Genomic DNA, 23067 nt, shown 5'->3' with positions numbered 1-23067 from the left:
ATGGTGTCCCTGCCTCTGCTGGCCCCTGCAGATTTGGGTGGCCGTGCCCCCCATGTGCGCCCCTCCCCGGCCTTCATGCAAGGCCCCCAGCCAGGGCGTCCCCTGTCCCCCATGAGGTATTCCCCTGTCCCGCCCGCGCTGTCCACAGCAGAACTCCCCCGCCTCGTCGCAGAGGTGGGCCCCCATGTGGCCGTAGGGGACTGCGCATGGATGGAGGGGCCCCAGCTCATGGCCTCTGCTTTAGGGGTCCAGATCCCCCTGAGTGCCAGCCAGCTGTCCTGTGAGGAGCTTACAGTGGAGAGGTGAGAACTGTCTACTATTAAATTCTGCAACCGTCTATCCAAAGCAAAAATTTCACATGTAGAACTGTCTATCACTAGACCTTACTGAATGAGGCTGGTGCATCGTGCAACAATAAAACCTTTCTTAAAAATGAACCCCCCCCCTCTTGGGTAGATTTGAGTTATTTGAGATTTGGGTGTTCTTTTATAATACATTCTATTCTGTCTACTTTCATTTTTATTACAACACTTGAACAAATTTCTCTTGGCTTTCATTTTTGTGCTGTGTGCCATAATACGGAAATCTGTCATTCTGTGTGATAGATTGCAATATCACTTTACAGTAGTCTTTGCTTTAATCTTTAAAAAAATATATATTCTGAAAGTACAGCAAATATTTTAATGCCTGTTTCTAATTTGTTTCAAACTGTATGTTAAACACCTGCTGTATGTAAAATGTTAATTGGCTTATTTGTTTTGTGCAAAGTCCTTAAAACTTTAACCATGTAGATGGAATTATTTAAATAATCCATCTTTAAATAATGTGGCGGCGATATATAAATGCCAACCATTTTATCTCCATTCAGCCATTTAAATGTGTTTTGCATTCTCTATGTGCAAACACAGGTCATACACAGTTGATGTGCAGATCATAACTCAGTGAGTCCCTAGTCTTTATTGTATAAGTCCTGATAAGTACACTGACTGACTGTCATTCAGTGTTACAGAGGAAGAAGTACCTGAAGAGCAGAAGAAGCCCATGGCCATTTTAAATGCAGTGGGAAAGACTGAGACGGCCATTTTAAATACAGTGAGAAAGACCGAGCTGCTCAGGCTGGGGCCGCTGACGGGGATGGAGGTGGCGGACATTTTCATGAAGAGGAAACACGTGGGGAAGCTTCAGTTTGTTCACCTAAAGGCCATGGAAGGCGGCGCTTATAGGTACCCTGTTTTTACGATGCTTCCTCACCCACTTCCTCCCTACGTGACTCAGACTTAAGTCAGTCTTAAGTCCTGTAGCCCAAGCGCTTTGTAAAACAGCTTCCTGTCCTGTGAAAGATTCCAAACATTTCCATGTGCAAATATTCTAGCCCTGTCCTGTCTGTTGATGTTATTGTTTTATTTTGTTTATTTAAAAAAGTTGTTGCACTGATGATGATGTCAGTACTGTTCATACTCATGTCTTGTTCAGAATAGCGAGCCTAAACGTGATTGAACAGTCATGGCTCAGGGATTATTAAGTACTTTTTGTGAGTTCAGCAGATGGAAATAAGACAGTAGCTGCCTTGCCACATCATTAAACATTTTAGCAACAGCCTCTTTAGATAATGGACGCAGACTGAAATCACTGTTGCCAAAAAAAGTTTCTGCTCGAGCAGTCTAGTTATTTAGCAGTCTAAATAAAACACAGCACAGCTGCTGATGATGACAGTGACTAATCCTTTCCATGCAGATAACTTCATTTTCAAGGGAAACTCCTCCATAACAAACGCACAATCGCTACATGTGTAAAATGGATGGCGAGTGGCGTAATGGCACGTAATGGTAGTTTCTCCCTGATTGTCTGTCCGAACCCTGGCCCGTGTGTCCGTCTCCTTGCCCCAGGCCCTACGACCTGCGCGTGGTCCCCCACGACCGGACCGGGCCGGACCACTACATCTTCTCCCCGTCCTCGGTCCTGCACGTCCGGGACGGGTGCAGCGTGGGGTTCCAGACCCTGGAAGAGTGGCATCGGGAAGCCCTGCTGTGGACCCTGCTCAGGGGCCTCCCGTTCTTCAGGCTCTTCCGGCTCCGCAGAGCCTTCACCCGGTGACTGTTACACACCGCCGAGTGTACATACCCCTACATTTAACACCTTTCAACATGTCCTCCGCAACACCCAGCCAAGTGTGTAATCGCTGAAATAATGATTCATCGTCTTAAAGTTGTGTGTTTAAATTATTTCTTTCTTTCTGGCTTAATTGCCGTAATTTCACTCATTATTTTTTAGCTTAGTGTTAATAATGTGTGAATAGTATATGTCTTTGTTCAAGTATCTGCAGTTCACTGATTTAATCATACTTGGTGATGCATTCTTTGATGAAACTACTAAAGCAAGGCCGGCTTACTGTTCACCACAAATTCGCTTTTTTTCCCAAATTGCCTTGGCCTAAATGAAACCTGAACATGATACGTTTTGTCCTGATACTGCCATAATAACTGCTAAGTGCCATGACAAAGCATTCCTCCCTAATGTAACTGATTGGTGCTGATTTGAGTCTGAACTGTAGCTCTTCTGATGCCTGCTGTCTGTGCTGGGCTGGATGCGTGTGTGTGTTTGTGTGTGTTTGTGTGTGTGTGTGTGTGTCTGTGTGTGTGTGTGTGTGTGTGTGTGTGTGTCTGTGTGTGTGTGTGTGTGTGTGTGTCTGTGTGTGTATGTGTATGTGTGTGTGTGTGTGTCTGTGTGTGTGTGTGTGCGTGCGTGCGTGCATGTGTGTGTGTATGTGTGTGTGTGTGTGTCTGTGTGTGTGTGTGTGTGTGCGTGCGTGCGTGCATGTGTGTGTGTATGTATGTGTGTGTGTGTGTGTGTGTGTGTGTGTGCGTGTGTGTGTGTGTGTGTGTGTGTGTGTGTGTGTGTCTGTGTGTGTGTGTGTGTGTGTGTGTGTGTGTGCGTGTGTGCGTGTGTGCGTGTGTGCGTTTGTGTGTGCGTGTGCGTGTGCGTGTGCGTGTGCGTGTGCGTGTACGTGTGCGTGTGTCTGTGTGTGTGTGTGTGTGTGTGTGTCTGTGTCTGTGTCTGTGTGTGTGTGTGTGTGTGTATGTGTGTGTGTGTGTGTGTGTGTGTGTGTGTGTGTGTGTGTGTGTGGTGGCCCCTGCAGGTGGCGCAGGACCGTGCGGAGGGCCCTCCTGTGCCGCACTGGCAGCCTCCTGCAGGAGCAGCTGCTGATTTCCGTTCCTCAGTTTAGGGAGGCCCTGCTGCAGGTGTCCAGGTGCTCCTCATCACCCTTTCCCTTTCATATTTAACCTTTTACCAGAGCTACTACCAGCCATGGACTGACTGACAGATTTCACACATTTTCATCTGCAGTTATTATTATTATTATTATTAATATTATTTTGAAATACCACGTGTTGTTTTCCCAGGTTAATTGAGGAGCTGAAGAAGGTTCACTGGCTGCCCCAGGATGACTCCCACACCTACACGCTTCTGGAGTTCCACAGCGCCCTCATGAGGCAGAATAAGGAATCGCGGGCACTGCTGGAGAAGTTTCTGCAGTACCGTTCGCTTATATTGAACATGGTACCCTTTCCGTTTCAGTGAGGGAGAGAAAAACATATTGAATTCAGAGGCACTTGTTGGCATTGTGTTATTAATTCAGAGCCGGTGTAACCTAAATTTACTATTTGCTACTAGCTCTGTGTCTCTTTGTTTCATCCTAAAATTCGAGTAACACATTTACTTTTTTGCCAGCATTACTTTTCTTTATTTTTTATGATACAATATTATTTTACTGAAAGTATTGAAAGAGCAGAGTTGTTAACATAAAAACAGTCAAAGCCAGTGCATAAAATACTGTGCATGCACATCAATTAAAAATGCTCTTAGTGTTGAGTTGGGATACAGATTCTGGTTAGGTAATATTATGAAGACTCGACACTGTGGTTGTGGGTGCGCAGGTGCAGGAGGACAGCTACAGGGCCCAGCAGCACTTCCAGCAGCAGGTGGAGCAGGTTCAGGTGAACCGGCCAGATCAGCCCCTCCACCTGCAGCGTGCCCACCAGCAGCACCTCCACCAGAGGCAGGCCCAGGCCCAGAGTGCACTGCAGCGGCTGGGCAACATGGCCGCCCTCGTCAACCACATGACCGTCCAGTGCCTGGCCACTGTCGCCCACCGCGAGGTTGCCCACTTCCTCAGAAATGTCGTGACGGTGAGGGGGTGGGCGGGAGAGCCATGACCACAGCCTGTCCTGGGTTCAAATAGTGTTTGTTTTGGATATCGGCCGGCCTGTAGCGTGGTAGTTAAGGTACATGACTGGGACCTGCAAGGTTGACGGTTCGATCCCCAGTGTAGCCACGCAAGAGCCACGCAGCCGTTGGGCCCTTGATCAAGGCCCTTAACCTTGCATTGCTCCAGGGGAGGATTGTCTCCTGCTTAGTCTAATCAACTGTATGTCGCTCTGGATAAGAGCATCTGCCAAATGCCATTAATGAAATGTAATGTAATGGATTCAAATCCTCTTCTGAGCTGTATTGATCTTGCCTAGTGCATTTGGGCCTGCAAGGAGAAGTCTTTCTACTTTTGGGATCATTTAATTTGTTCCAATACACCAGGTCTCTTAACGAAGCTTAAACAAAGGGAAAACAGTATTTGAATCCAAAATAAATACTGTATGAACCCAGGTCTGAGGACAGCAGTGAAATTAGCGGTGATGACGGCAAAAACATGCAGCTTATAATTTTCAAAACAATAAAGCAAATTGTGGTAATTGTTTTTATCAATTTGTAACAGTAATATTCATCATGTTAATTGAAGTCATATTGATAGAGGTTATAATTTGTTACCCATTGTGCTGTAGCTGATATAACGCTGGTGCATAATAGTACAATACTGCAGTATAATATTAGAGTAATATATCTCATCCTAGCCACACATATTTATGCCTTATGTGTGTGTGTATGTGACAGAGAGAGAGCGAGAGAGCGAGAGATTTTATTGGTTGGTTATTAATCGATGGCCATAAAAGTGCTTTCCCTGTGTTTCTCTGGCCAGAGGAGCCAGCCCCAGCAGGGGGGCCTCTTCCTGATGGAGCTGGCTTTCGGGGCGGAGGCTCAGCTCGCCCTGGTCCCCCCTGTGCACCTGCTCCAGGAGGCCCTGCAGGGGGCGCTGTGCTCTGTGGCTGATTCTGTCCTGCAGGTGAGTGAGTCCCCTCTCACAACATGGATTCCTGTTTTATACTCTGTAGCGGCGAGCTGAAAAGCTGTCGCTCGGTCTTACTCGATTTTGCCGTTATTATTTTTGTTTATTGCGCTTGTTGAGGGGGGAAGGGCGAAGACTTTTTATTATTTATTTTGTGTTGGTGTGTCGCCGCTCTCTCTCTCTCCATGCGGCAAACGACGGCTGCAAATCCCAGAAGTGCCGTATCTCCCTCCCAGGGTAGTCACCTGGCGTGTGACATCATCTTATCCAGCGTCATATCCATCATACAGCTTCATGTGGTGTAAAAGTCTCAGGACTGAGCCAGTAACATCAGTCCAAACCCCAGTGTGACTTCTCCATAACACTGTGGCATTGAGTGACCCTTTTTTACGTTCCTGATAATTAACATGTCTTAAATATACAAGCCCTTCCATGAAATGGTGATAAATACTGGACAGCAGAGCCATAATTCCATGCTAATGGTTTTTTAAAAGATAGAAGAAGCTGTCGCACAGATGTGAAGTAATGTATGTATGTAAAGTATGTCTTCTGAAAGGAGGATTGGAGTTCCTTGGAGTTCCTTGGAGTTCCTTGTTTTAGCTAAACATTTATCACAATGGGAAAAATTGCCCCCCAAAACTACAAATTAAATCCACGGTCCACGTATGTGAGGAAATTGCTCTCTTCTTTTGTAGGTGATTGATAGTAACTTGTCTGGGTCAAAAGACTCCATCTCTGATGCTCCTCAGGACCTGACCTCAGACCCCACACTGCCCAGTAATAATGAGGTGGCTGGCACTATTGGTGAGCTTTATAATAGAGGCCTCTTAACATCTATTCTCTTCTGTGGTAGCCATTCAGTTACACTGCAGGTTTTGTCAAGCAAAACAAAACATGCCCGTAATTGTTCCACTCTGTATTTGCCTCGAAAGATCCCTGGGCGGGACATGTCATGCCGCGCCCCCAGTCCCGTGCCAAACTAGTGCTGGCCAATGCGTCCACCCCGAGGGTGGAGGGGCAGAGGCTGAAGGGGCACTACTGCCCCCTGTCCCGCCCGTCTCTGGAGAGGCAGCTGAGCGCCAGCGTGGGCGAGCAGGCCGCCCAGGCAGACCTGGAGAGAGTCACACAGGTAAGGACACCTGGGCAACAGCGCAACAGTGCCTTTGTGCCTGAAGATATAGAACACAACGCCTACAGTATGTCACACCCTCTGTATATCAACATCTACATGTACACAGCAGTCATGGCAGTTCGCCCTTATCATCCTGTACAGTACATGAGGATAGAGAAGGATACGCCATTTATTTATTATGAGCCACTACTACAAATGTAGTACCAGTGGGAACTACATTTCCCTCAACAAATAAATATAGTTTTTTCTGACATTTCACAATGTAGCTATATTTGCACCATAAGTTATGCCCTGTCATTTGTAATAATTGGTGTTTTATGTGCACATTGCCGTTATTCGGCAGAAGTGTTTGTCCAAAGAAATCTATAAAGAGTGTATGCCAAAGCTCATTGGCTCAACTACAGAATACAGGTCAGAGTCTTTCATAGCCATGAACCTTAGTTCATTAATCATTTATCAAACGCAGCAGCCTCTGTAGCCCTGCTGGTTCATTAGTAACTGTGCTGTATGGTGAAGCGTTACAGATATGCAGTAGCTGTATTGTGCCACAGGGGGCGCTGCAGGAGGTTGAGGGGCTGTGTGACAGGTTCTCCTGGCTGGGGGAGGTCCACATGAGCTGCAGCCAGTGGAGCTCGGCCAGTCTGGAGGCCATGAGGGGGTGGCCCTCCCAACACTACCATGAGCACCTCCAGAGAGGCCGGGACTGGGCGGAGAGGCTGAGCACTCTGCCTGTCTGTTTCACCACCTCCAACCGACTCGTCACTGTACGCTGCAGCCACATACGGGAGGACCTAGGTGTGTGTGTGTATGTGCGCGCGTGTGCGTGCGTGCATGCGTGTGTGTGTGTGTGCGTGTGTGCGTGTGTGTGCGTGCGTGTGCGTGCGTGTGTGTGTGCGTGTGTGTGTGTGTGTGCGTGCGTGCATGCGTGTGTGTGTGAGTGTGCGTGTGTGCGTGTGTGTGTGTGTGTGTGTGTGCTTGTATGTGTGTGTTTGCATGTGTGTTCTTGTGTGTATATGTGTCCGCATGCATATCTGTTTGCGTGTCTCGCAGTGTGTGTGTGTTGCACTCAAGTGTGTGCTTTAATGTCAACATAGGTGTTACATTGTCAAACCAAATCGATTTATTTGCAGTGGTTTTTCTTCACTGAAGAAATAAATTATATAATAAATGAGAAATATGTAAATGTTTAATCTGTAAAAGGTTGTTATATGCTGATGGAAACCTTAGCCTAACTGTAAAACGCCAGCCGCCACATAGACCAGGCGCAGATGTAGCATAAGGAGCTCTGCCTCTCCCCGTCTCAGCTCCTCAGCTGGCCTCCATGGAGGAGGAGGTGCTGTCTCTCCTGCAGGAGGAGGTGCAGCGGCGCTCGGAGGCCTTGGTGTCAGAGCTGAAGACGGCGGCTGATTGGCTGAGGGCCGAGCCCGCTGACCTGGACGGCTTCTGGCAGTACGCCAGCAGGGTACTGTATCCTCCCTGTGTCTCAGTGATGTGGCAATGCTGCTGTGAGGTGTCCCCCATTTTCTGCCTACACATTTACAATACAAATCTCCCTGTATTATCACTCCCCAAGCCTGTTGCTGTTGCAGTAAATCAGTTTCTATCTCCCTGCTCCCTCTATCTCTCTCTCTCACTCCCTCTCTCCCTCTCTCTCTCTCCTTCTCTCTCTCTCCCTTTCTCTATCTCTCTCTCACTCCCTCTCTCCCTCTCTCTCCCACTCCCTCTCTCCCCCTCTCTGCCTCTCTCTCTCTCACTCCCTCTCTCCCTCTCTCTCCCACTCCCTCTCTCCCCCTCTCTGCCTCTCTCTCTCTCACTCCCTCTCTCCCATTTCTCTCTCTCTCTCCCTCTCTCCCTCTCTCTGCCTCTCACTCCCTCTCTCCCCCTCCCCCTCCCCCCCCTCTCTCTCTCTCTCTCTCTCTCTCAGGTAAAGCGGTGTGAGGGGCTGTGTGCAGACCTGCAGACTCAGACGCAGTACCTGCAGTCTCTCCAGGAGACCCTAAGCTCCAGCTCCAGGCCCCTGAGCCAGAATGAAGCGGTGCTGGAGGCCCTGGTCAGTACAGTCTTACTGCTCTTCTGTTCGTGCCTGTCTCTGTCTGTGGGTCTGTAGTTTGTCTCTGTGTCTCTAAGTTAAGTGTAACTGGGTGCGTAGTGTGTCTCTGTGTTGTTCGGTATGTGGGTAGTGTGAGTGGGGGTAATTTGGTAAGTCACACATGGTCCTACCTGTGCACAGGTGCAGGACAGCTGGAAACACTTCCTGCCGCTGCTGCAGCAAGCTGGGGAGACGGTTAGGCAGCACACACCTTCGATGGCCGTCACCCTGGACTGTACTGCTTCCTCCCTGACCCACAAGCTGCAGGGCCTGGTGGCCCAGGCCACCTCAGGTCCCTACACGGACCCCTCCCAGGAGAGCGCTGTCATGGTGGGCCAACTGCAGTCCATACACAGCCAGTTCTGCACCGTCGCTGCGCAGCTGGAGCAGATGAGGGAGGCCAGCGTGGTCATCGGCGATGGTGGTATGAGTGGCATAATAAGCGAATTGGTTCAGCTCATTCAATCTGCACGTGTGTGTGTGGTTGCAATGCACAGTCACATATAGGAAGAATCATCTTCCTTTTAAAAAGTTTCATTTTGATAAATTTGTTGTCTGATAAGTTTCTGACAGTGAATTCTGTTCCCGTAATATACCCTCTCTCCCTTTAGAAAATCCCCTTGATATATCCTTAGTCGTGGAGGAGAGGCAGAAGTTGGAAGACCGCAGAGCATTGTGGGAGCTGCTGAGAGTGTCTGCTTCTTACATTCATGAGTGGAGACAGCTTCTTTTCAGCAAGGTCAGGAAGGGGGTCCGGGATGGGGGAGCCAAGCAGCCAAGAGCCTCATAAGTGTGCATACATTACCCGAATGTTAGTCATTATGCTTTTTACAACATAGAATAAAGCAGGAAGTGCATTAAAATATGCTGACTTGGCTAAGCAGGCAATGTGCAATAAGCAAAATGTAAAAAGAAATGTCAACTCCTGAAGATAATTGTATAAGTGATCAACATGCACTGTACCTGCTCATCATCATAAAAGCCAGATGATTAAATATATTGTTGCTATATAATGTAATTTATGCAGCACTCAATATTAGATGCAGCCTAATTTAGATGCATGGAGATGATTATGATGATATAAACAGATGAGGTAATTGCTGAAAGATTTTAAAGCGCTGGCTTGTGCCCTCTGGCAGTTTGTGGTACTCCGTGCCCAGGAGAAAGTGGACAGGTGGCTGCAGCAGGCCATGTTGTTGAAAAGGACAGTTCCTCCCTGTGACATGGTGCTTAAGCATGTTCTGCAGCTCCTGGAGGGCTTCAGGCAACAGCTTCCCCTGCTGGCCAAGCTCAGCAGCCCCGGGCTCGGACACAAACACTGGGGGAAAATCTTCAAAGGTCAGGTCATCCAGGCACTAGTGAGAAAATAATAGGTATTTACATATGAATACACACACATGTACCCCCCTCTCGACACAAACACACTCTCCTCCCTCCACAGGAATGGGGTTGGTTTTTACCCCAGAGTCGGGTATGACAGTTGCTGGTCTTCTGTCCACAAACCCGTTGGACCACCAGAACATGATAACCAAGGTGAATAGAGCACTGTTCCCACTCCAGTGCAGTACTGTTCTGGACATACAATAGAACTACTTAACATCATAGGACTGTGTTTCACTCTTTCAGCCCTTTTGGCATCGCTAACCAATCAAACAAACTGTGATGACTGATCCTGTTTCTCATTTCTGTGGTGACTCATTTTTCCATGTATTGTTTTTCCATCCATGGAATTGAAAACCCGTCTGTGATACAAACAGAAGACCTGATGTGTTGGGCTGATCTCCCCGCGGGGTGTACAGTAAACACTGTTATCTGATCTTTTGCAGGTGTGCCAGGAGGCGAGGGCCGAGGCGGACATGGAGCAGGCCTTCCGAAAGATTCCGCAGTGCTGGGAGGAGACGCTCTTCCGCCTGGCGAACTTTCTCCTGACCGTGTGGCGGGAGGAGGAACCGCACCGAGAGCCAGCGAGCGGGAGGACCACTCCCGACAGCCACGGGGCGAAGCACCATCCCAGGGCACGGCAGTCTCGCGACAGTGGCACCTTCATCGTCATTGGTGAGAGAGGAGGATGAGGAGTATTTCATCTCAAATATGACGCATCTGTGCCATCTTCTACTCCCTTATCAAAATAGGACAATAATATTATCAAATTTTTTGTTTCTTTTGAAATTTTGCAGTCCACCACATCAAAAGATATGATTTTGTACTGTACATATGGCGATAATGATTTAGTGTCTTCCTCCCACTCTTGTCTGTGTGAGCCCAACTTGCAATATGTCATGTGATGAGAAGCGACGTCAGACATTGCCTGCTTCATGCTTGGCTGCACTCTCCCGAACAAGGGCAGTTGCAATGAGCGTTGCAGCTTTTGTATGATCGGGAATCCCAGCCTGGTGAGTAAAAGTATAAAAACATCATGATTCTCTCACGGTTCTCTCCCAGGGCTGGAGACTCTGCTGTCTCAGACGCAGGGCAGCATCATGACTCTCTCCAGCATGCTGCTGTCCCCACACGGGGTGGAGCTCAGGCCGGAGGTGGAGCAGTGGCTGCAGCAGCTGCAGGAGCTCGGTACAGTGCATCCGGGGGGGGGGGTTGGGGTTGGCGGAGAGTATATTTCTGCTTTGAACGGCCAATTTGAGATTATTTTTCTTTGTAAACCATTCAGAGGAGCTGTTGGATATCTGGAAAAGGTACCAGCTGAAATGGGCCTACCTGAGTAAAATGTTTCATGAGTTCGGAGTCATCATTCAGAATCCAGAGGTGGTGAGTTCATGATGAGTTTTGTTATGATCTTTAATTGGTGAATTCAAACTTTCTCAGGGAATTAATTTCTGTTTTATAGTCATTGCACCAATTAAACAATTAAATAAACATGTAAGTATTGACCTTTTTAAAAGTAATTTTCTTACTGAAACAGATTACCTTATGCATGTGTCACTGTATGTTACATTTGTTATTCACTGGTATGGCACACTCAAACCTGTGTGACATGTTTGAAACCCATGTATGAAATAGGACAAGTCATTGCCATGTTATTGTAATTATCAGCTGTAGATGGCAGTATGGACAGGTTTGTCTCTGCTGTTCTATATCTGCAGTATCAGCGGTTCCTCCCAGTGGATGAAACGTACCGGGAGGTGATTCAGACCATGTTGCGGCACCCGCAGGTGTTAAACTTTCTGCAGCTGGGGCACGGGCAGCCTGGCCTGCATGCCTTGCTGGCTGAGGGGCTTTCCACCATGGAGGGGATCTCCGCCCAGCTTTTGGACTTCTTGGACAGGCCCCGTGACCAGTTCCCCCGGCTCTGCTTCCTCAGTGACGGGGAGGTGATGGAGCTCCTCTCCCTCCACCCCACCCCCACCAGCTTGCTCCCTCTGGTGCGGAAGTGCTTCCAGGGGGTGCAGGAGCTTGAGATAGCCTACAGGGTAAAGGAGAACCCCGAGGAGGAGGAGGACCTCCCCAGTACCCAGCCCTGGGTGAGGGGTGTGTTTGGGGGTCTTGGGGAGAGGGTGCCCTTCCTCTGCTCTGTGGAGCCCAGCTTGGACCCCCTGGGCTGGCTGGGCGAGCTGGAGGAGCAGCTACATTATGCCATGGTGCAGCTCATGGCAGACTGTGCCATCGCTCGACAACGGTGTCAGTCACAACAGGGGGGCAGGAAGGGGGACACCCCGTCATTGGACCCTCAGCAGCCCTGTGTTCTGTTAGACTCTGCAGGGCAGGACAGCACAAAGGAAGCTGTCACACCCCCGTCTCTGTGGGACCTCATCTCCAGTTTCCCTTTACAGTGCCTCCTGGTGGTGGAAGAAGCGAAGTGGTGTAAGGAGGTTCGGCAGGCTTTCCTGAGCCCAGTGCCGGGAAAACGGGCCCTGTTGAAGTCTCACTATAACACCAAGCTGCAGAGCTTATGCCAGCTCATTCAGGATGTGTGTGTGGGCCGCAGCGAGAGGTCGGTGGGGTCGCGGCGGCTGGCGGCCTCGCTTAGTGCCATGGTGCTTCTCGCCATCAAGCACTCCCAGCAGCTCTCGGGCCTAATGGAGCTCAAATGTGAGCTGGAGTCCGCGTTTGAGTGGCAGAGTCTGATGAAGTATCACCTCAGTGCGTATGACCACAGCGGCCCAGTCGGTTTGACTGACATCGCGATAGCTGGTCACTCTATGGAGCTCTCCTGCTATGTGGAGATCCTGAGCTCGCGCTTAGCCTACGGTTACGAGTACTTGAGCCCGGAACATTGGACACTAGTCAACACCACGTCCTCAGACCGAGCAGCCCTCGGGATCCTCCTGGCCCTCACCTGTTACAGGTGCGGCTTTCTCAGTGGGCCCCGCATGTCTGGGAAGACAAAGACTGTGGTGCACCTGGGGCAGGCCCTCGGTCGACATGTGATCACCCTGCGTTGTTGCCCGGAGACGAGTGCTGGTGTTGTCCTGCGGATGCTGATGGGCTCCCTGCAGACCGGCGCGTGGCTTCTGCTGGACTCTGCAGACTCCATGTCCCAGGGGGCATTGTCTCTCCTGGGACAGCACCTGTCTGACATTCACCAATGCTTCTCATTTCTGCTTGGTTGTAACCAGCAGCAACCAGGCAAATCTGAGATGGAGCATGAACAGAGAGGAATATCCAGGGACAGCAGCAAAGGTAGCACTGAATCTGTTGACGTGCCAATAACACTAGGAGGGAAGACCGTTTCCGCCAAATTGGGTTATGGCTGCATTCTCCTCTCATCATCCAGGCAAGTGCTTGAAGTCCCGGAGAACCTGCGAACAGCCACCAGACCCGTTTCACTGGTCAAGCCTGACTACAGAGTCATCGCAGAGGCCACACTGGCTGCATCAGGCTTCTCAGACGCCACCGCCATGAGCCGTCGCCTGGTGTCACTCTTCCGCCTGGCCAAAGATTCGGCTTGTCTCCCAGAATCCATCTGTGCTGGTCCCGCTTCCTGGCTTGTGCTCCTAAACAGGGTCCTCACCTTTGCTGGGATGCGCTTGAACCAGAGCATGAGAGTAGAGTGGGAGAAAGACGAAGCTCTTGCACATGACCAGGAGAACCAAAGGCAGCTTCTCCACATGGTCCTGAGAGCTCCGGAGGGTTTGGGGGATGGATCCAAACGGACCCGACCCACCAAATTCAGACGCGCTAACCAGTGTGTCATCGTCTTGCAAGCTATAGCCGAGGAGCAGGCAGTCATCAAAGCCGTGACGTTGGCTGTGGCGTCGGCCATTGTTGACCCCGGAAGGGCCTGCCACTTCCACACCATCTTTGAGGAGATATTCCCAGGAGCCCGCTGCCCTGCATACCGCCTGCAGGGCAGAGAGGAGAAGCAGGAGGCTATGCTGAAGGCAGCTGTGGAGGAGGAGCTGCAGGAGGCTGGACTCAACCCCAGCCCCTGTGTGCTCTCCACCGCGCTGTCCCTGTACCAGGCCATGAAGCTCTCCCGGGCCGTGGTTCTGCTGGGCCTGACTGGCAGTGGGAAGACGGCCTGCTACCAAGGCTTGGCCGGAGCTCTCAGGAAGCTGGCGGGCAGGGCGGCGGAGGAGAGGTCTGGCGGAGGCTCTTGTGAGGCAGCCAAGGGTACGGGGACAGAATCCCTCTCCCCAGCTCCCAGCTGGAGCTCTGTCGACACGGCGGTCATCTTCCCCAATGCTCTGACCATCGGGGAGCTCTGGGGTGGCTTCTGCGGGCCACAGGGCTGCTGGCGGGATGGTACAATCACAGAGGCACTGAGGGAGAGCCAGGAGCTCTCCAACGCTGAGTCTTCCACCACCGGCACCTCCGTCCCCAATTATACCCCAAGAAGTAGGAAACTGGTTGTGAAGTTACACACGGTAAAGTGGCTGGTGCTGGACGGAGAGCCACTGGGCCAGCCTGGCTGGCTGGACCCCCTCTGCACCCTCTGCGACCCCAAGGACCCCTTCCTGTGCCTCCCCACTGGAGAAAAGCTACGCCCGCCTTGCGAGGAGCTGAAAGTGTTAATCGAGGCGACGGCCCTGGAGGACGCCTCGCCGGCAGCGATGACGCAATGCGGCCTGGTTCACCATCGCCCTGCAGAGGACCGATGGAGGTCTGTGTGGAAGGCACAGCTGGAGGCCCTGAACAGGGACCCGGCCCTGGACCACTGGTGCCTCAGGATGTGGAGCCGGCTGGCAGACGACCTGTTTGGCAGGACCCTCTCCTTCCTGAGGGAGAGGAAGCTCGGCTCCGTCCTGCCTGAGCAAGTTGCGGGAGCCGAGGAGGTCATACATGGGGTGCAGGAGGTCATGTCCTTTAGCAGGGTCTTATGTGCCCTTAAGGAGCAGTTTGGGAGGAACAGACTGAAAGCTGCATCTAAACACACAGATAAGAAAGGTAGGCAGATTTTGAGTCATTATAACTTCACTCTGTGACTCAGTAATAATTTGGAATGTACTGATTATTATTAGTTATTAGAAGCCTTTAAATAAAAATTGACTCCATCATGATCTCCTGTCAATATTCAGTATGCAGAAACAAATGGTGAATAAATTGCAGAAACCTTTGTGTATGAGATTCGTAACTCTTGCTATTCTCTTATCGTCGTGGTTTTAGAAAAGTGGCATGCAAATAAATGATGATGATGGTAATGATAAAGGATAATGATGATAAATTAATGATCTGTTTGAAGCAGAACATAACTACACTAATTGTTTTTGTCCCTGCTCCCTCATTGCCTGCTGTGACCCCATACGTGTGATACCAGAGGGGACCTCTGAGACCCCCCAGAAAATGTCTGTGGCCCTTGTTACCCCCTCAGCGCAGCAGGAGCTGCAGGCCAGGAATGTTTTTGTGGTGGCCTACATCTGGGGCTTTGGGGGACACTTGCATCCCAGGTACAGCTTTTGGACTGTCCCAGAACGCCAGTTAACGAGCCCCTTTTTTTACGATCCTGGGGATTTAGTTTTGTTTCTTGAATAAGGAGAGTGTTTTGCTGGAATGCTGGAATTTTGTGTAGCAAACACCCCACGCTTGTTAAACACCATTTTTTATGACTGGAGCCACAGAAAACATGGTTGTTATTACCCTCCTTAGCATAACACTGCTGTGCAAGCCAAAAAAAGTATTCCACATCAATCCAGGGGTGGTGAGGGAGAGAGGAAATCTCTTAAGCTTGAGATTTTCTTTGATTGTGATTTTGATTGTATTATATATTATTTGATTAAGTTGTTCAGCTGTGCAGTTTTTGTGCATGTCACCCATCAGCAGGACTCTAAGTCTTCAGCTTGCTTGTGTTTAGAGATGTTTAAAGGGTTGCAGGTAACCTTATCCCCTGTTTATTGAGCTTGTTGCTGTGCTGTGGGTCCTCTTTAGACACTGGCCGCATTTTGATGAGTTTGCCCGCAGCACCCTGTTTGAGAGCCGGTACAGGGTTGAGGTGCCTGCTGAGGCCTCTGTGTTTGAGTACTTTGTTCATCTAAATGACGGGCCTGTGGAAACTCACTGCGGACTCCAGAACAGGAGTGTACAGATGCCCTGCACCACCATCCCCCAGGTCTGTGGCCCCTCCAAATCTTACACCCTCTGTGTAATACATATGAGAACTATTCTCTACTGAAAAACAGCCCAGTACGTCATATGTTTTGATGAACTAAACTATGTAGCCTACATTTGGGTGGCTTTAGCCTACGTTTGGTTAATACTGACCTTCTCTGGAGTTCCAATTAATAAAATCACAAATGGGCCTGCTTCTACATTGGATTTAGCAGAAAACATAATCAGATCAGGCCCACATGGCTATGCATGCTTAAGCTGAGGATGAGTTCACAATGCATATGTTGTGACTGCGTACACATCCTATGCACTGTGACCTCATCTTTAGCTTTTGCATTTTGACATCATCCTACACCTCTACATTGTCACCGCTCAGTCATATCCTACGCAGTGTGAAGTCATAGTTTCTATTTTGCATGAACCGAGTGACCTTTTGTGAAAAGTGACCTTTGGCCGAGTGACCTTCTGTTTCTCCCCATGCAGTACGAGAGGTATGTGTTCTTGCTGCGCCTGATGCTAAAGGCCCGCCAGCCGGCCCTGCTGGTGGGGGAGGTGGGTTCAGGGAAGACCACCCTGTGCAATTCTGCTCTGGGTCTGAAGCTCCCTCACCTACGCCTCCCTACCTGTGCTCTGCTGAGAGCCGCCCACCTGCGTGCCTTGCTGGAGGGTGTGGGCTGTCAGGCAGCGAGATTAGACGCCATGACCACCGTTACCAGGAAACCAGGGCTAGTGCTGTTCCTGGATGACGTACATGATGCCCCCTGCGGTGAGCTGGCAGTACACATTAATGTATATATATATGTGTATAAAAAAATATATATATATATATATTTGTTTGTTAACATGATTGTTATGCTATTGTTTTCATCAAAATTGTGATATACATACATATCTTAGGTGTTGTGTAAAAACGCTCTCCAAACAACAGAAAGGCTTCCCAACATAGCATTTTATAATTTAACCACATGAGGGTTTGAACCAACTGTATTAGTTGTTGACTGAAGAAACACTGACAGAAAAAAAAATAGCAGTGAAGATACATTATTAAGCACATTCACTTGTGTCACCGTACCCAGATGCCTTTGGAAAGGTGTCGATGGCACTGGAGACGTTGCGGCAGTGCCTGTCCACAGGGGGCGTGCTCACCTCCGCTGGGCAGCACTTCAGACTCTGCAGCTCTGGAGAGCTCAGCTTCCTGGCCTCCTGTGCCACGCCAGGAGCGGCCATTTCCCCCCGCCTCTCTCGCCTGTTCTCCGTCCTGGTGCTGCCGGGGCTGTCCGCGGACCTGCTGTTCTCCATCCACTCCCCCCGGGTGCAGCTGTGGCTGACCGAGCTCCCCTGTGTGTCCGACATGGCCACCTGCATCCTTACCGCCACCCTGGATCTGTACCACGCCGTGCAGCGAGCGTTCCCACCCCGCTTGGACAGGCCCCACTTCCTGTTTTCGCCACACGACCTGCGGAAGGTCTTCCAGGGGATGTGCCTGTGGAGGTCTCCCTGGGGGGGTGGAGATGCCCACTGCCTCCGGGCCTCCCTTTCCTCCACGTTTACCGCCACGCTGGGCGTGGTCCGGCTCTGGGCCCACGAGTGCCTGCGTACCTTTTGGGACCGGCTCTGCTCGGAGGAGGAGCGTGGGGAGGTGCTGGCGCTGCTGGCCCAGGTGTCCCAGAAGAACTTTGCCAGCAGGCTGGCTTCCGAGCGCAAAATGGACACCAAGGAGCGGGAGTCTAACACTCCCGACATGTCTGCGGCATGTGAACCTGGAGAGGGAGAGGAGGAGAGGGCATCAACAAGAGAGGAGTCTCCAACATCCTCCTTAGAAGAGGAGGAGGATGAAGATCACACAGAGACTGGGGAGCTGGACGAGGGCAGCTCCTGTGTCTCAGTCAGCCTGAGTGAGGAGGAGGAAGAGCTTAGTGAGATTCCCTCTGGAGAACCTGACATGGAGAGCATGAATGGAGAGGCAGTAGAGGGAGATACTGGAACACTGTCCAGCCCAGAAACTCTGTCTGAAACTTCAAGGGCCCCTTCAGCCTTAAGGCCCTCTCCCCCAAAAGATGCCAGGCCCCAGGGTAAGCCAAACAGGAAACGAAGCGGGAAGCTCGTCATCCAACTCCCACAATGCACCAGTACTGACCAAGAAGCGCAGGCAGAGCAGAGTCCAGTCAGCGCCCGCTTGACTGTGGAGCCATTGCAGAACCTGGGGGAGTCGCTCCTGGACGTGGTCTACGGTCCAGACCTCTCCGGGCCACTCCATCTCCAGACTCGACTCCGCAACTTCAAACGCTGCTCCGCTTACATGGACCAAGAGCTGGAGGCGCTGGTGAAGCAGCTCGCTGCCGTGATGAAGCTCAAAGAGGAAGAGGAGGGGGCAGAAAAGGACCGATACGCTGCCAGTTACGGGCTGCACGTGCAGGGGGTGCGTCAGCTCGCACACGCCCTCCGTACTCTGATCATACCCGGGGGGCACGGAGTCCTGTTTGGAGCTGCGAAGGGTACAGGCAGGAAGACCACAGTGCGCCTGGCTGCCCGGCTGATGGGCTACCGACTGCTGGAGCTGCATTCTGGGAACGAGACAACCGTGTGGGAAACGCTTAAGGAGGCCAGTGCCCATTTAGGGGTGCGGAGGGAGGGCCTGGTGCTGCTGGTGCATGAGAGTGCCAGCCAGGTGGTTCAGGAGGAGCTCCTGGTTGCCATGGCCAACAAGACCTTCCCAAGGCTCTACACCTATAAAGAGTGGAAGATCCGCAACCTGGTTGGCTCTCACAGACATGAAGAAGACCACAGAACAGAGAGGTAAGGGTATAATTATGGTATGTGTATGTTATGAGATATTTTGATGCTTGCTTCCTTGTCTGGGATAGGACACAATTTGTGGATTTCCTTAATCCCTAATTGCTTGCATTTGCAAATGGATGGATTTAGACTGGAGCCACTGAGACAGATGGCTTCAGTTTATGCAAGATCTGAAGCTCCACAGGTCATGCTGTCCTTGTGGTCATCAGGGTGACCGGGAACTTCCTTGTGTCTCAGGTACTTTCGACAGGTCCCGTGGAATGTGCACGTTTTCCTGCTGATGCACCTGACTCCAGGTGGAGAGTGTCCCAGGACGGGGGGGTTCATAGCCAGAGCCCTGAGCCTCTGCAGCTGTGTGGAGGTGTACCAGTCCTGGACCACTGAGTCCCTGATTGATGTGGCCACTCACCACCTGACAAGCTATCTGCAAATTCCCAATCTGAACACTGAAGGTTCATTATGATACAATACTTATCTAAACTAAATAATTATTTCTAGAAAGCTGATCTTATTCTTATAGGCAATAGGAATCATATGAATCATAATGTATTGTGTTCGTATATTGAGACTGGCACCATAAAATGAACAAGCCTTTGTGAATAATGTTGTTTATTCCCTATTGTTTTAATGATAAATTCCATCAAGTGTGTTATTGCCTGGTTCTTTTGCTGTATGTATTTGCACGTGACTGTAGCTATGTAATTACTCGTGTCTATCTTCCTGCATCTTGCTCTTTATTTATGTAATTAATTTGTTTTTATATGACTCCCCCAGCAGACAGGCTTTGCCTAGTGCTCAGTCTTTCCCAAGCCATGGCTGGGGTCCACCAGTCAGCGCAGAGATACGCCTCAGTCCTCACTCCAGACCTGCAGCCCTTCGGTCCACAGACTTTCATGGAGTTCCTGTCACACTTCCTGTACCTGTGTGCACACCTGTATGACGAGGGCAGGTGTCAGGCCAACCGGTGAGCAGAAGCTATGGGTGGGGGCAGGGGGGGATTATCTTTTATCACAAGTGACTTGGCTTCACTCAAAACACATGGTGCATGGTATTCTGGGGTTAATTAAATAGGATTTATGTGGGTATAATGTGGTGGGTATAATGTGATGTACGTACAGCTTAATCAAGTGGTATAATGTGGAATTAGAACATTTCTGTGAACAATACAGTAAGATATACACTGATAGAACAGACAAAAGATAGGACTGAGAGCCTGGAGAAAACATCCTCAAAGCTTTTGTTTCTGACCCGCTGCCTGTTTTTCAGAGTGGCAGCCATCTTGGGCCGAATGAAGGAACTGACTGAACAGGCTGAGCGGTACAGCCAGGAGGTTTTGAGCCTGAAGGCAGAGCTCACTGAAGCGCAACAGGTAAAATCCAACTACCTCATGTCCAGGGTCAAAAGCAGGTTCTGAAAGGCCTTTTCCTACTTACTCTTTTCCACTGTATTCTCAGTAATGTTTGAGAGTGCTGGTTTATCCTTTTTTTCTAGCATAAGTGGTCTTTCATAAGTCTGTGTGTTTTCGGGAGTGTATGAGTGTATGTATAAGTGTGTGTTAGTGCGTGCGTTGTATGAGTGTGTATTAGTGAGTCTGCTTTGAGTGTGTTGTATGAGTGTGTGTTAGCGAGTGTGATGTATATGAGTGTATTAGTGAGTGTGCTGAATGAGTGTATGTATATGTATTTGTGGGTGTATTTATGTGTGTGTTAGTGAGTTTGTTGTAGGAGTGTGTGTTAGTGAGTTTGTTGTATTACATTTACATTTACATTTTAGTCATTTGGCAGGCGCTTTTAATCCAAAGTGACATAGGTTCTTCCACAAGTTTCAACAAGCAACACATCTATAACTAGTAAACACATCCATAACTTGTATGAGTGTGTATTAGTGAGTGTGCTATATGAGGGCATGTATGTTAGTGGGTGTATGTATGAGTGTGTTTGTTGTATAAGTGTGTTAGTGAGTGTGCTATATGAGGGCATGTATGTTAGTGGGTGTATGTATGAGTGTGTTTGTTGTATGAGTGTGTATTAGTGAGTGTATATATGAGTGTGTGTTTGTGAGTTTTTTGTAGGAGTGTGTGTTAGTGAGTATATGTATGTGTGTGTTAGTGAGTTTCTTGTAGGAATGTGTATTAGTGAGTGTGCTGTATGAGTGTATGTATGTGTATTAGTGGGTGTATTTATATGTGTTCGTGAGTTTGTTGTATGAGTGTGTATTAGTGAGTGTATATATGAGTGTGTGTCAGTGAATTTGTTGTATGAGTGTGTTTTAGTGAGTGTATGTATGAGTGTGTATTAGTGAGTGTATATATGAGTGTGTTTTAATGAGTGTATGTATGAGTGTGTATTAGTGAGTGTATATATGAGTGTGTGTCAGTGAATTTGTTGTATGAGTGTGTGTTAGTGAGTGTGCTGTATGAGTGTATGTATGTGTATTAGTGGGTGTATTTATATGTGTTTGTGAGTTTGTTGTATGAGTGTGTATTAGTGAGTGTATGTATGAGTGTGTATTAGTGAGTGTATATATGAGTGTGTGTCAGTGAATTTGTTGTATGAGTGTGTGTTAGTGAGTGTATGTATGAGTGTGTATTAGTGAGTGTATGTATGAGTGTGTGTCTCTCTCCTCCCTGCAGAGGCAGGCCCAGCTGCAGCGCGCTGTAGAGGCGGGCCGTAATGCCTGTGAGCGGGCGCGGCAGCACTGCCTCCTGGAGGAGAACCGGCTGGCAGAGCTGGAGGAGGAGCTGCTGGAAGCGCGGCAGATATCCCAGGATGCCTTGGAGCTGGTGAGACTGAACCCATTCATTACATTACATTATATTACATTACATTATATTATAGGCATTTGGCAGACGCTCTTATCCGGAGCAGCGCACATCAAAGTGCATACCCATAACCAGAGACAGGTGCGCTGAAAACCCTAGAGGGAAGTACAGTTTCAAGGGCTTCCCATACCCCTCCTCATACCCATAAAACCTGGGGAGTGTCGGGAGAGGCTGGAACAAATTGGGCTTTCTTGAGTAGACGGTCCACATTAAATACCATACTAAGAGTACGTAACATTACTATCCAACAGTGCTGACTTTTCCTTAATTTTGGCATCACTTCAAATGACATATAGAAGTATAGAACATATAAGTTCTCCTGCAGGGGGCAGCACTGAGCTATGGAATGACACATTTCACTCCAGCATTCATTGTGTCACATTGCAAACCATCTGAACCTGATAGTGTGATCGCCCCCCCCCAGGTCAGCCCTCTGTACCAGGCGGCCCTGGAGGCCATGCAGTCTCTCAGCCAATCGGACCTGGAGGAGCTGCGGCGGTACAGACGCCCCCCCGAGGGTGTGATGGTGGTCATGGACGTGATCTGCCTGCTGTTCGGCCGGCCCTGCAGCTGGGAGAGCTCTCAGCAGCTCCTGGGGAGGCCCAACTTCCTGCAGGTCAGATACTGGAGCTGCCAGAGGACACGCGAGCAACGTGTCCTCCCGCTAGGAGTGAGAACAGATTGGAGGGGTTCAGTATTTTTAATACCGTCCACAATTTCTCTGTGTAAATGACACTGTGGGTTTATTAGAGACAGTAAAAAGCTGGGTGTTTATGACCAGGTTCACTCTCTCATAATGTGTCGTTTTTTAACACGCCTCTGTGTCTAGTAAAGGACAACACATTATAGGTTACTTTCAACACAGTCTGTGTTAAACAGTCTCCCCTTTCTCATGCAGAAATTGTTTATTTGTACGAAAAGCAGTAACTTTAAACACAATGTGTTGAGAATAACACCCAAAGTAGTAGTGCAAAAAATGTGTTGGACATTAACACATCCGTTTTGAGAGTGTGTCATCTGTCCATTTTTAAACGACGTGGCGGTGTGTGGTCTCTCCCAGGAGCTGGAGTTCTTCGACCGCTCGGCGCTGAGCGGGGAGCTGTTCCGGGCCCTGCGGGAGGCGGTGGGGCGGGCCGGGTTCCGGCCGGAGGCGGTGCGGGAGGTGAGCCGGGCGTGCGAGTCGCTGTGCCGCTGGGCGCGCGCGGTGTACCAGCACGCCCGCGCGCGGCGGGAAATGGCCCCGCACGAGGCCCGCCGGGCCCTGCTGGAGGCCCAGGCGGCGCAGACCCGCGCGCGGCTGAGAGACGTGCGGCTGCAGGAGGAGGCGGCGCGCGCCCGGCTGGGGGAGGCCGAGCGGAGGCTGCAGGAGGGCCGGAGCGCCTCGGAGGAGCTGGCCGCCCGGCTGCGCCAGGCCCAGGCGCGCGAACGGGACGCTGCCGCCGCCGTCCAGCGGGCGGCGCCACACATCTCCGACTGGAACGCTTTGGCACGGGTACGCGAACGCCCCTCCGCTAATCTCTACACTCCACACTCGCTATGCCGCGCTAAACGTG

At 50.0% G+C, this 23067-nt stretch overlaps 1 protein-coding gene across 1 annotated transcript in view; it reads left to right on the top strand.

Annotated features, from left to right (window-relative positions):
- The window catches only part of LOC133107315 (dynein heavy chain domain-containing protein 1), a 31799-nt gene continuing 8732 nt past the window's right edge, over positions 1 to 23067 (top strand). Inside the window, exons 1-31 of the mRNA XM_061216307.1 lie at positions 1 to 302; positions 1002 to 1223; positions 1887 to 2090; positions 3137 to 3247; positions 3402 to 3558; positions 3936 to 4187; positions 5030 to 5173; positions 5872 to 5980; positions 6109 to 6305; positions 6860 to 7103; positions 7613 to 7770; positions 8233 to 8358; positions 8539 to 8821; positions 9009 to 9136; positions 9558 to 9735; positions 9839 to 9930; positions 10224 to 10452; positions 10840 to 10965; positions 11063 to 11160; positions 11496 to 12067; positions 12122 to 14739; positions 15110 to 15239; positions 15718 to 15898; positions 16381 to 16663; positions 16974 to 18693; positions 18931 to 19145; positions 19468 to 19657; positions 19960 to 20062; positions 21326 to 21475; positions 21939 to 22130; positions 22575 to 23006. Coding sequence (XP_061072291.1) covers positions 1 to 302; positions 1002 to 1223; positions 1887 to 2090; positions 3137 to 3247; positions 3402 to 3558; positions 3936 to 4187; positions 5030 to 5173; positions 5872 to 5980; positions 6109 to 6305; positions 6860 to 7103; positions 7613 to 7770; positions 8233 to 8358; positions 8539 to 8821; positions 9009 to 9136; positions 9558 to 9735; positions 9839 to 9930; positions 10224 to 10452; positions 10840 to 10965; positions 11063 to 11160; positions 11496 to 12067; positions 12122 to 14739; positions 15110 to 15239; positions 15718 to 15898; positions 16381 to 16663; positions 16974 to 18693; positions 18931 to 19145; positions 19468 to 19657; positions 19960 to 20062; positions 21326 to 21475; positions 21939 to 22130; positions 22575 to 23006 — 10146 coding nt within the window. The remainder of the gene's footprint in view (positions 303 to 1001; positions 1224 to 1886; positions 2091 to 3136; positions 3248 to 3401; positions 3559 to 3935; positions 4188 to 5029; positions 5174 to 5871; positions 5981 to 6108; positions 6306 to 6859; positions 7104 to 7612; positions 7771 to 8232; positions 8359 to 8538; positions 8822 to 9008; positions 9137 to 9557; positions 9736 to 9838; positions 9931 to 10223; positions 10453 to 10839; positions 10966 to 11062; positions 11161 to 11495; positions 12068 to 12121; positions 14740 to 15109; positions 15240 to 15717; positions 15899 to 16380; positions 16664 to 16973; positions 18694 to 18930; positions 19146 to 19467; positions 19658 to 19959; positions 20063 to 21325; positions 21476 to 21938; positions 22131 to 22574; positions 23007 to 23067) is intronic.

Source organism: Conger conger, chromosome 13 (genome assembly GCF_963514075.1).
Source record: "Conger conger chromosome 13, fConCon1.1, whole genome shotgun sequence".
Taxonomy (NCBI): domain Eukaryota; kingdom Metazoa; phylum Chordata; class Actinopteri; order Anguilliformes; family Congridae; genus Conger; species Conger conger.
The sequence above is the reverse complement of the archived record's forward strand: the minus strand, read 5'-3'. Positions and strand labels throughout refer to the sequence as shown.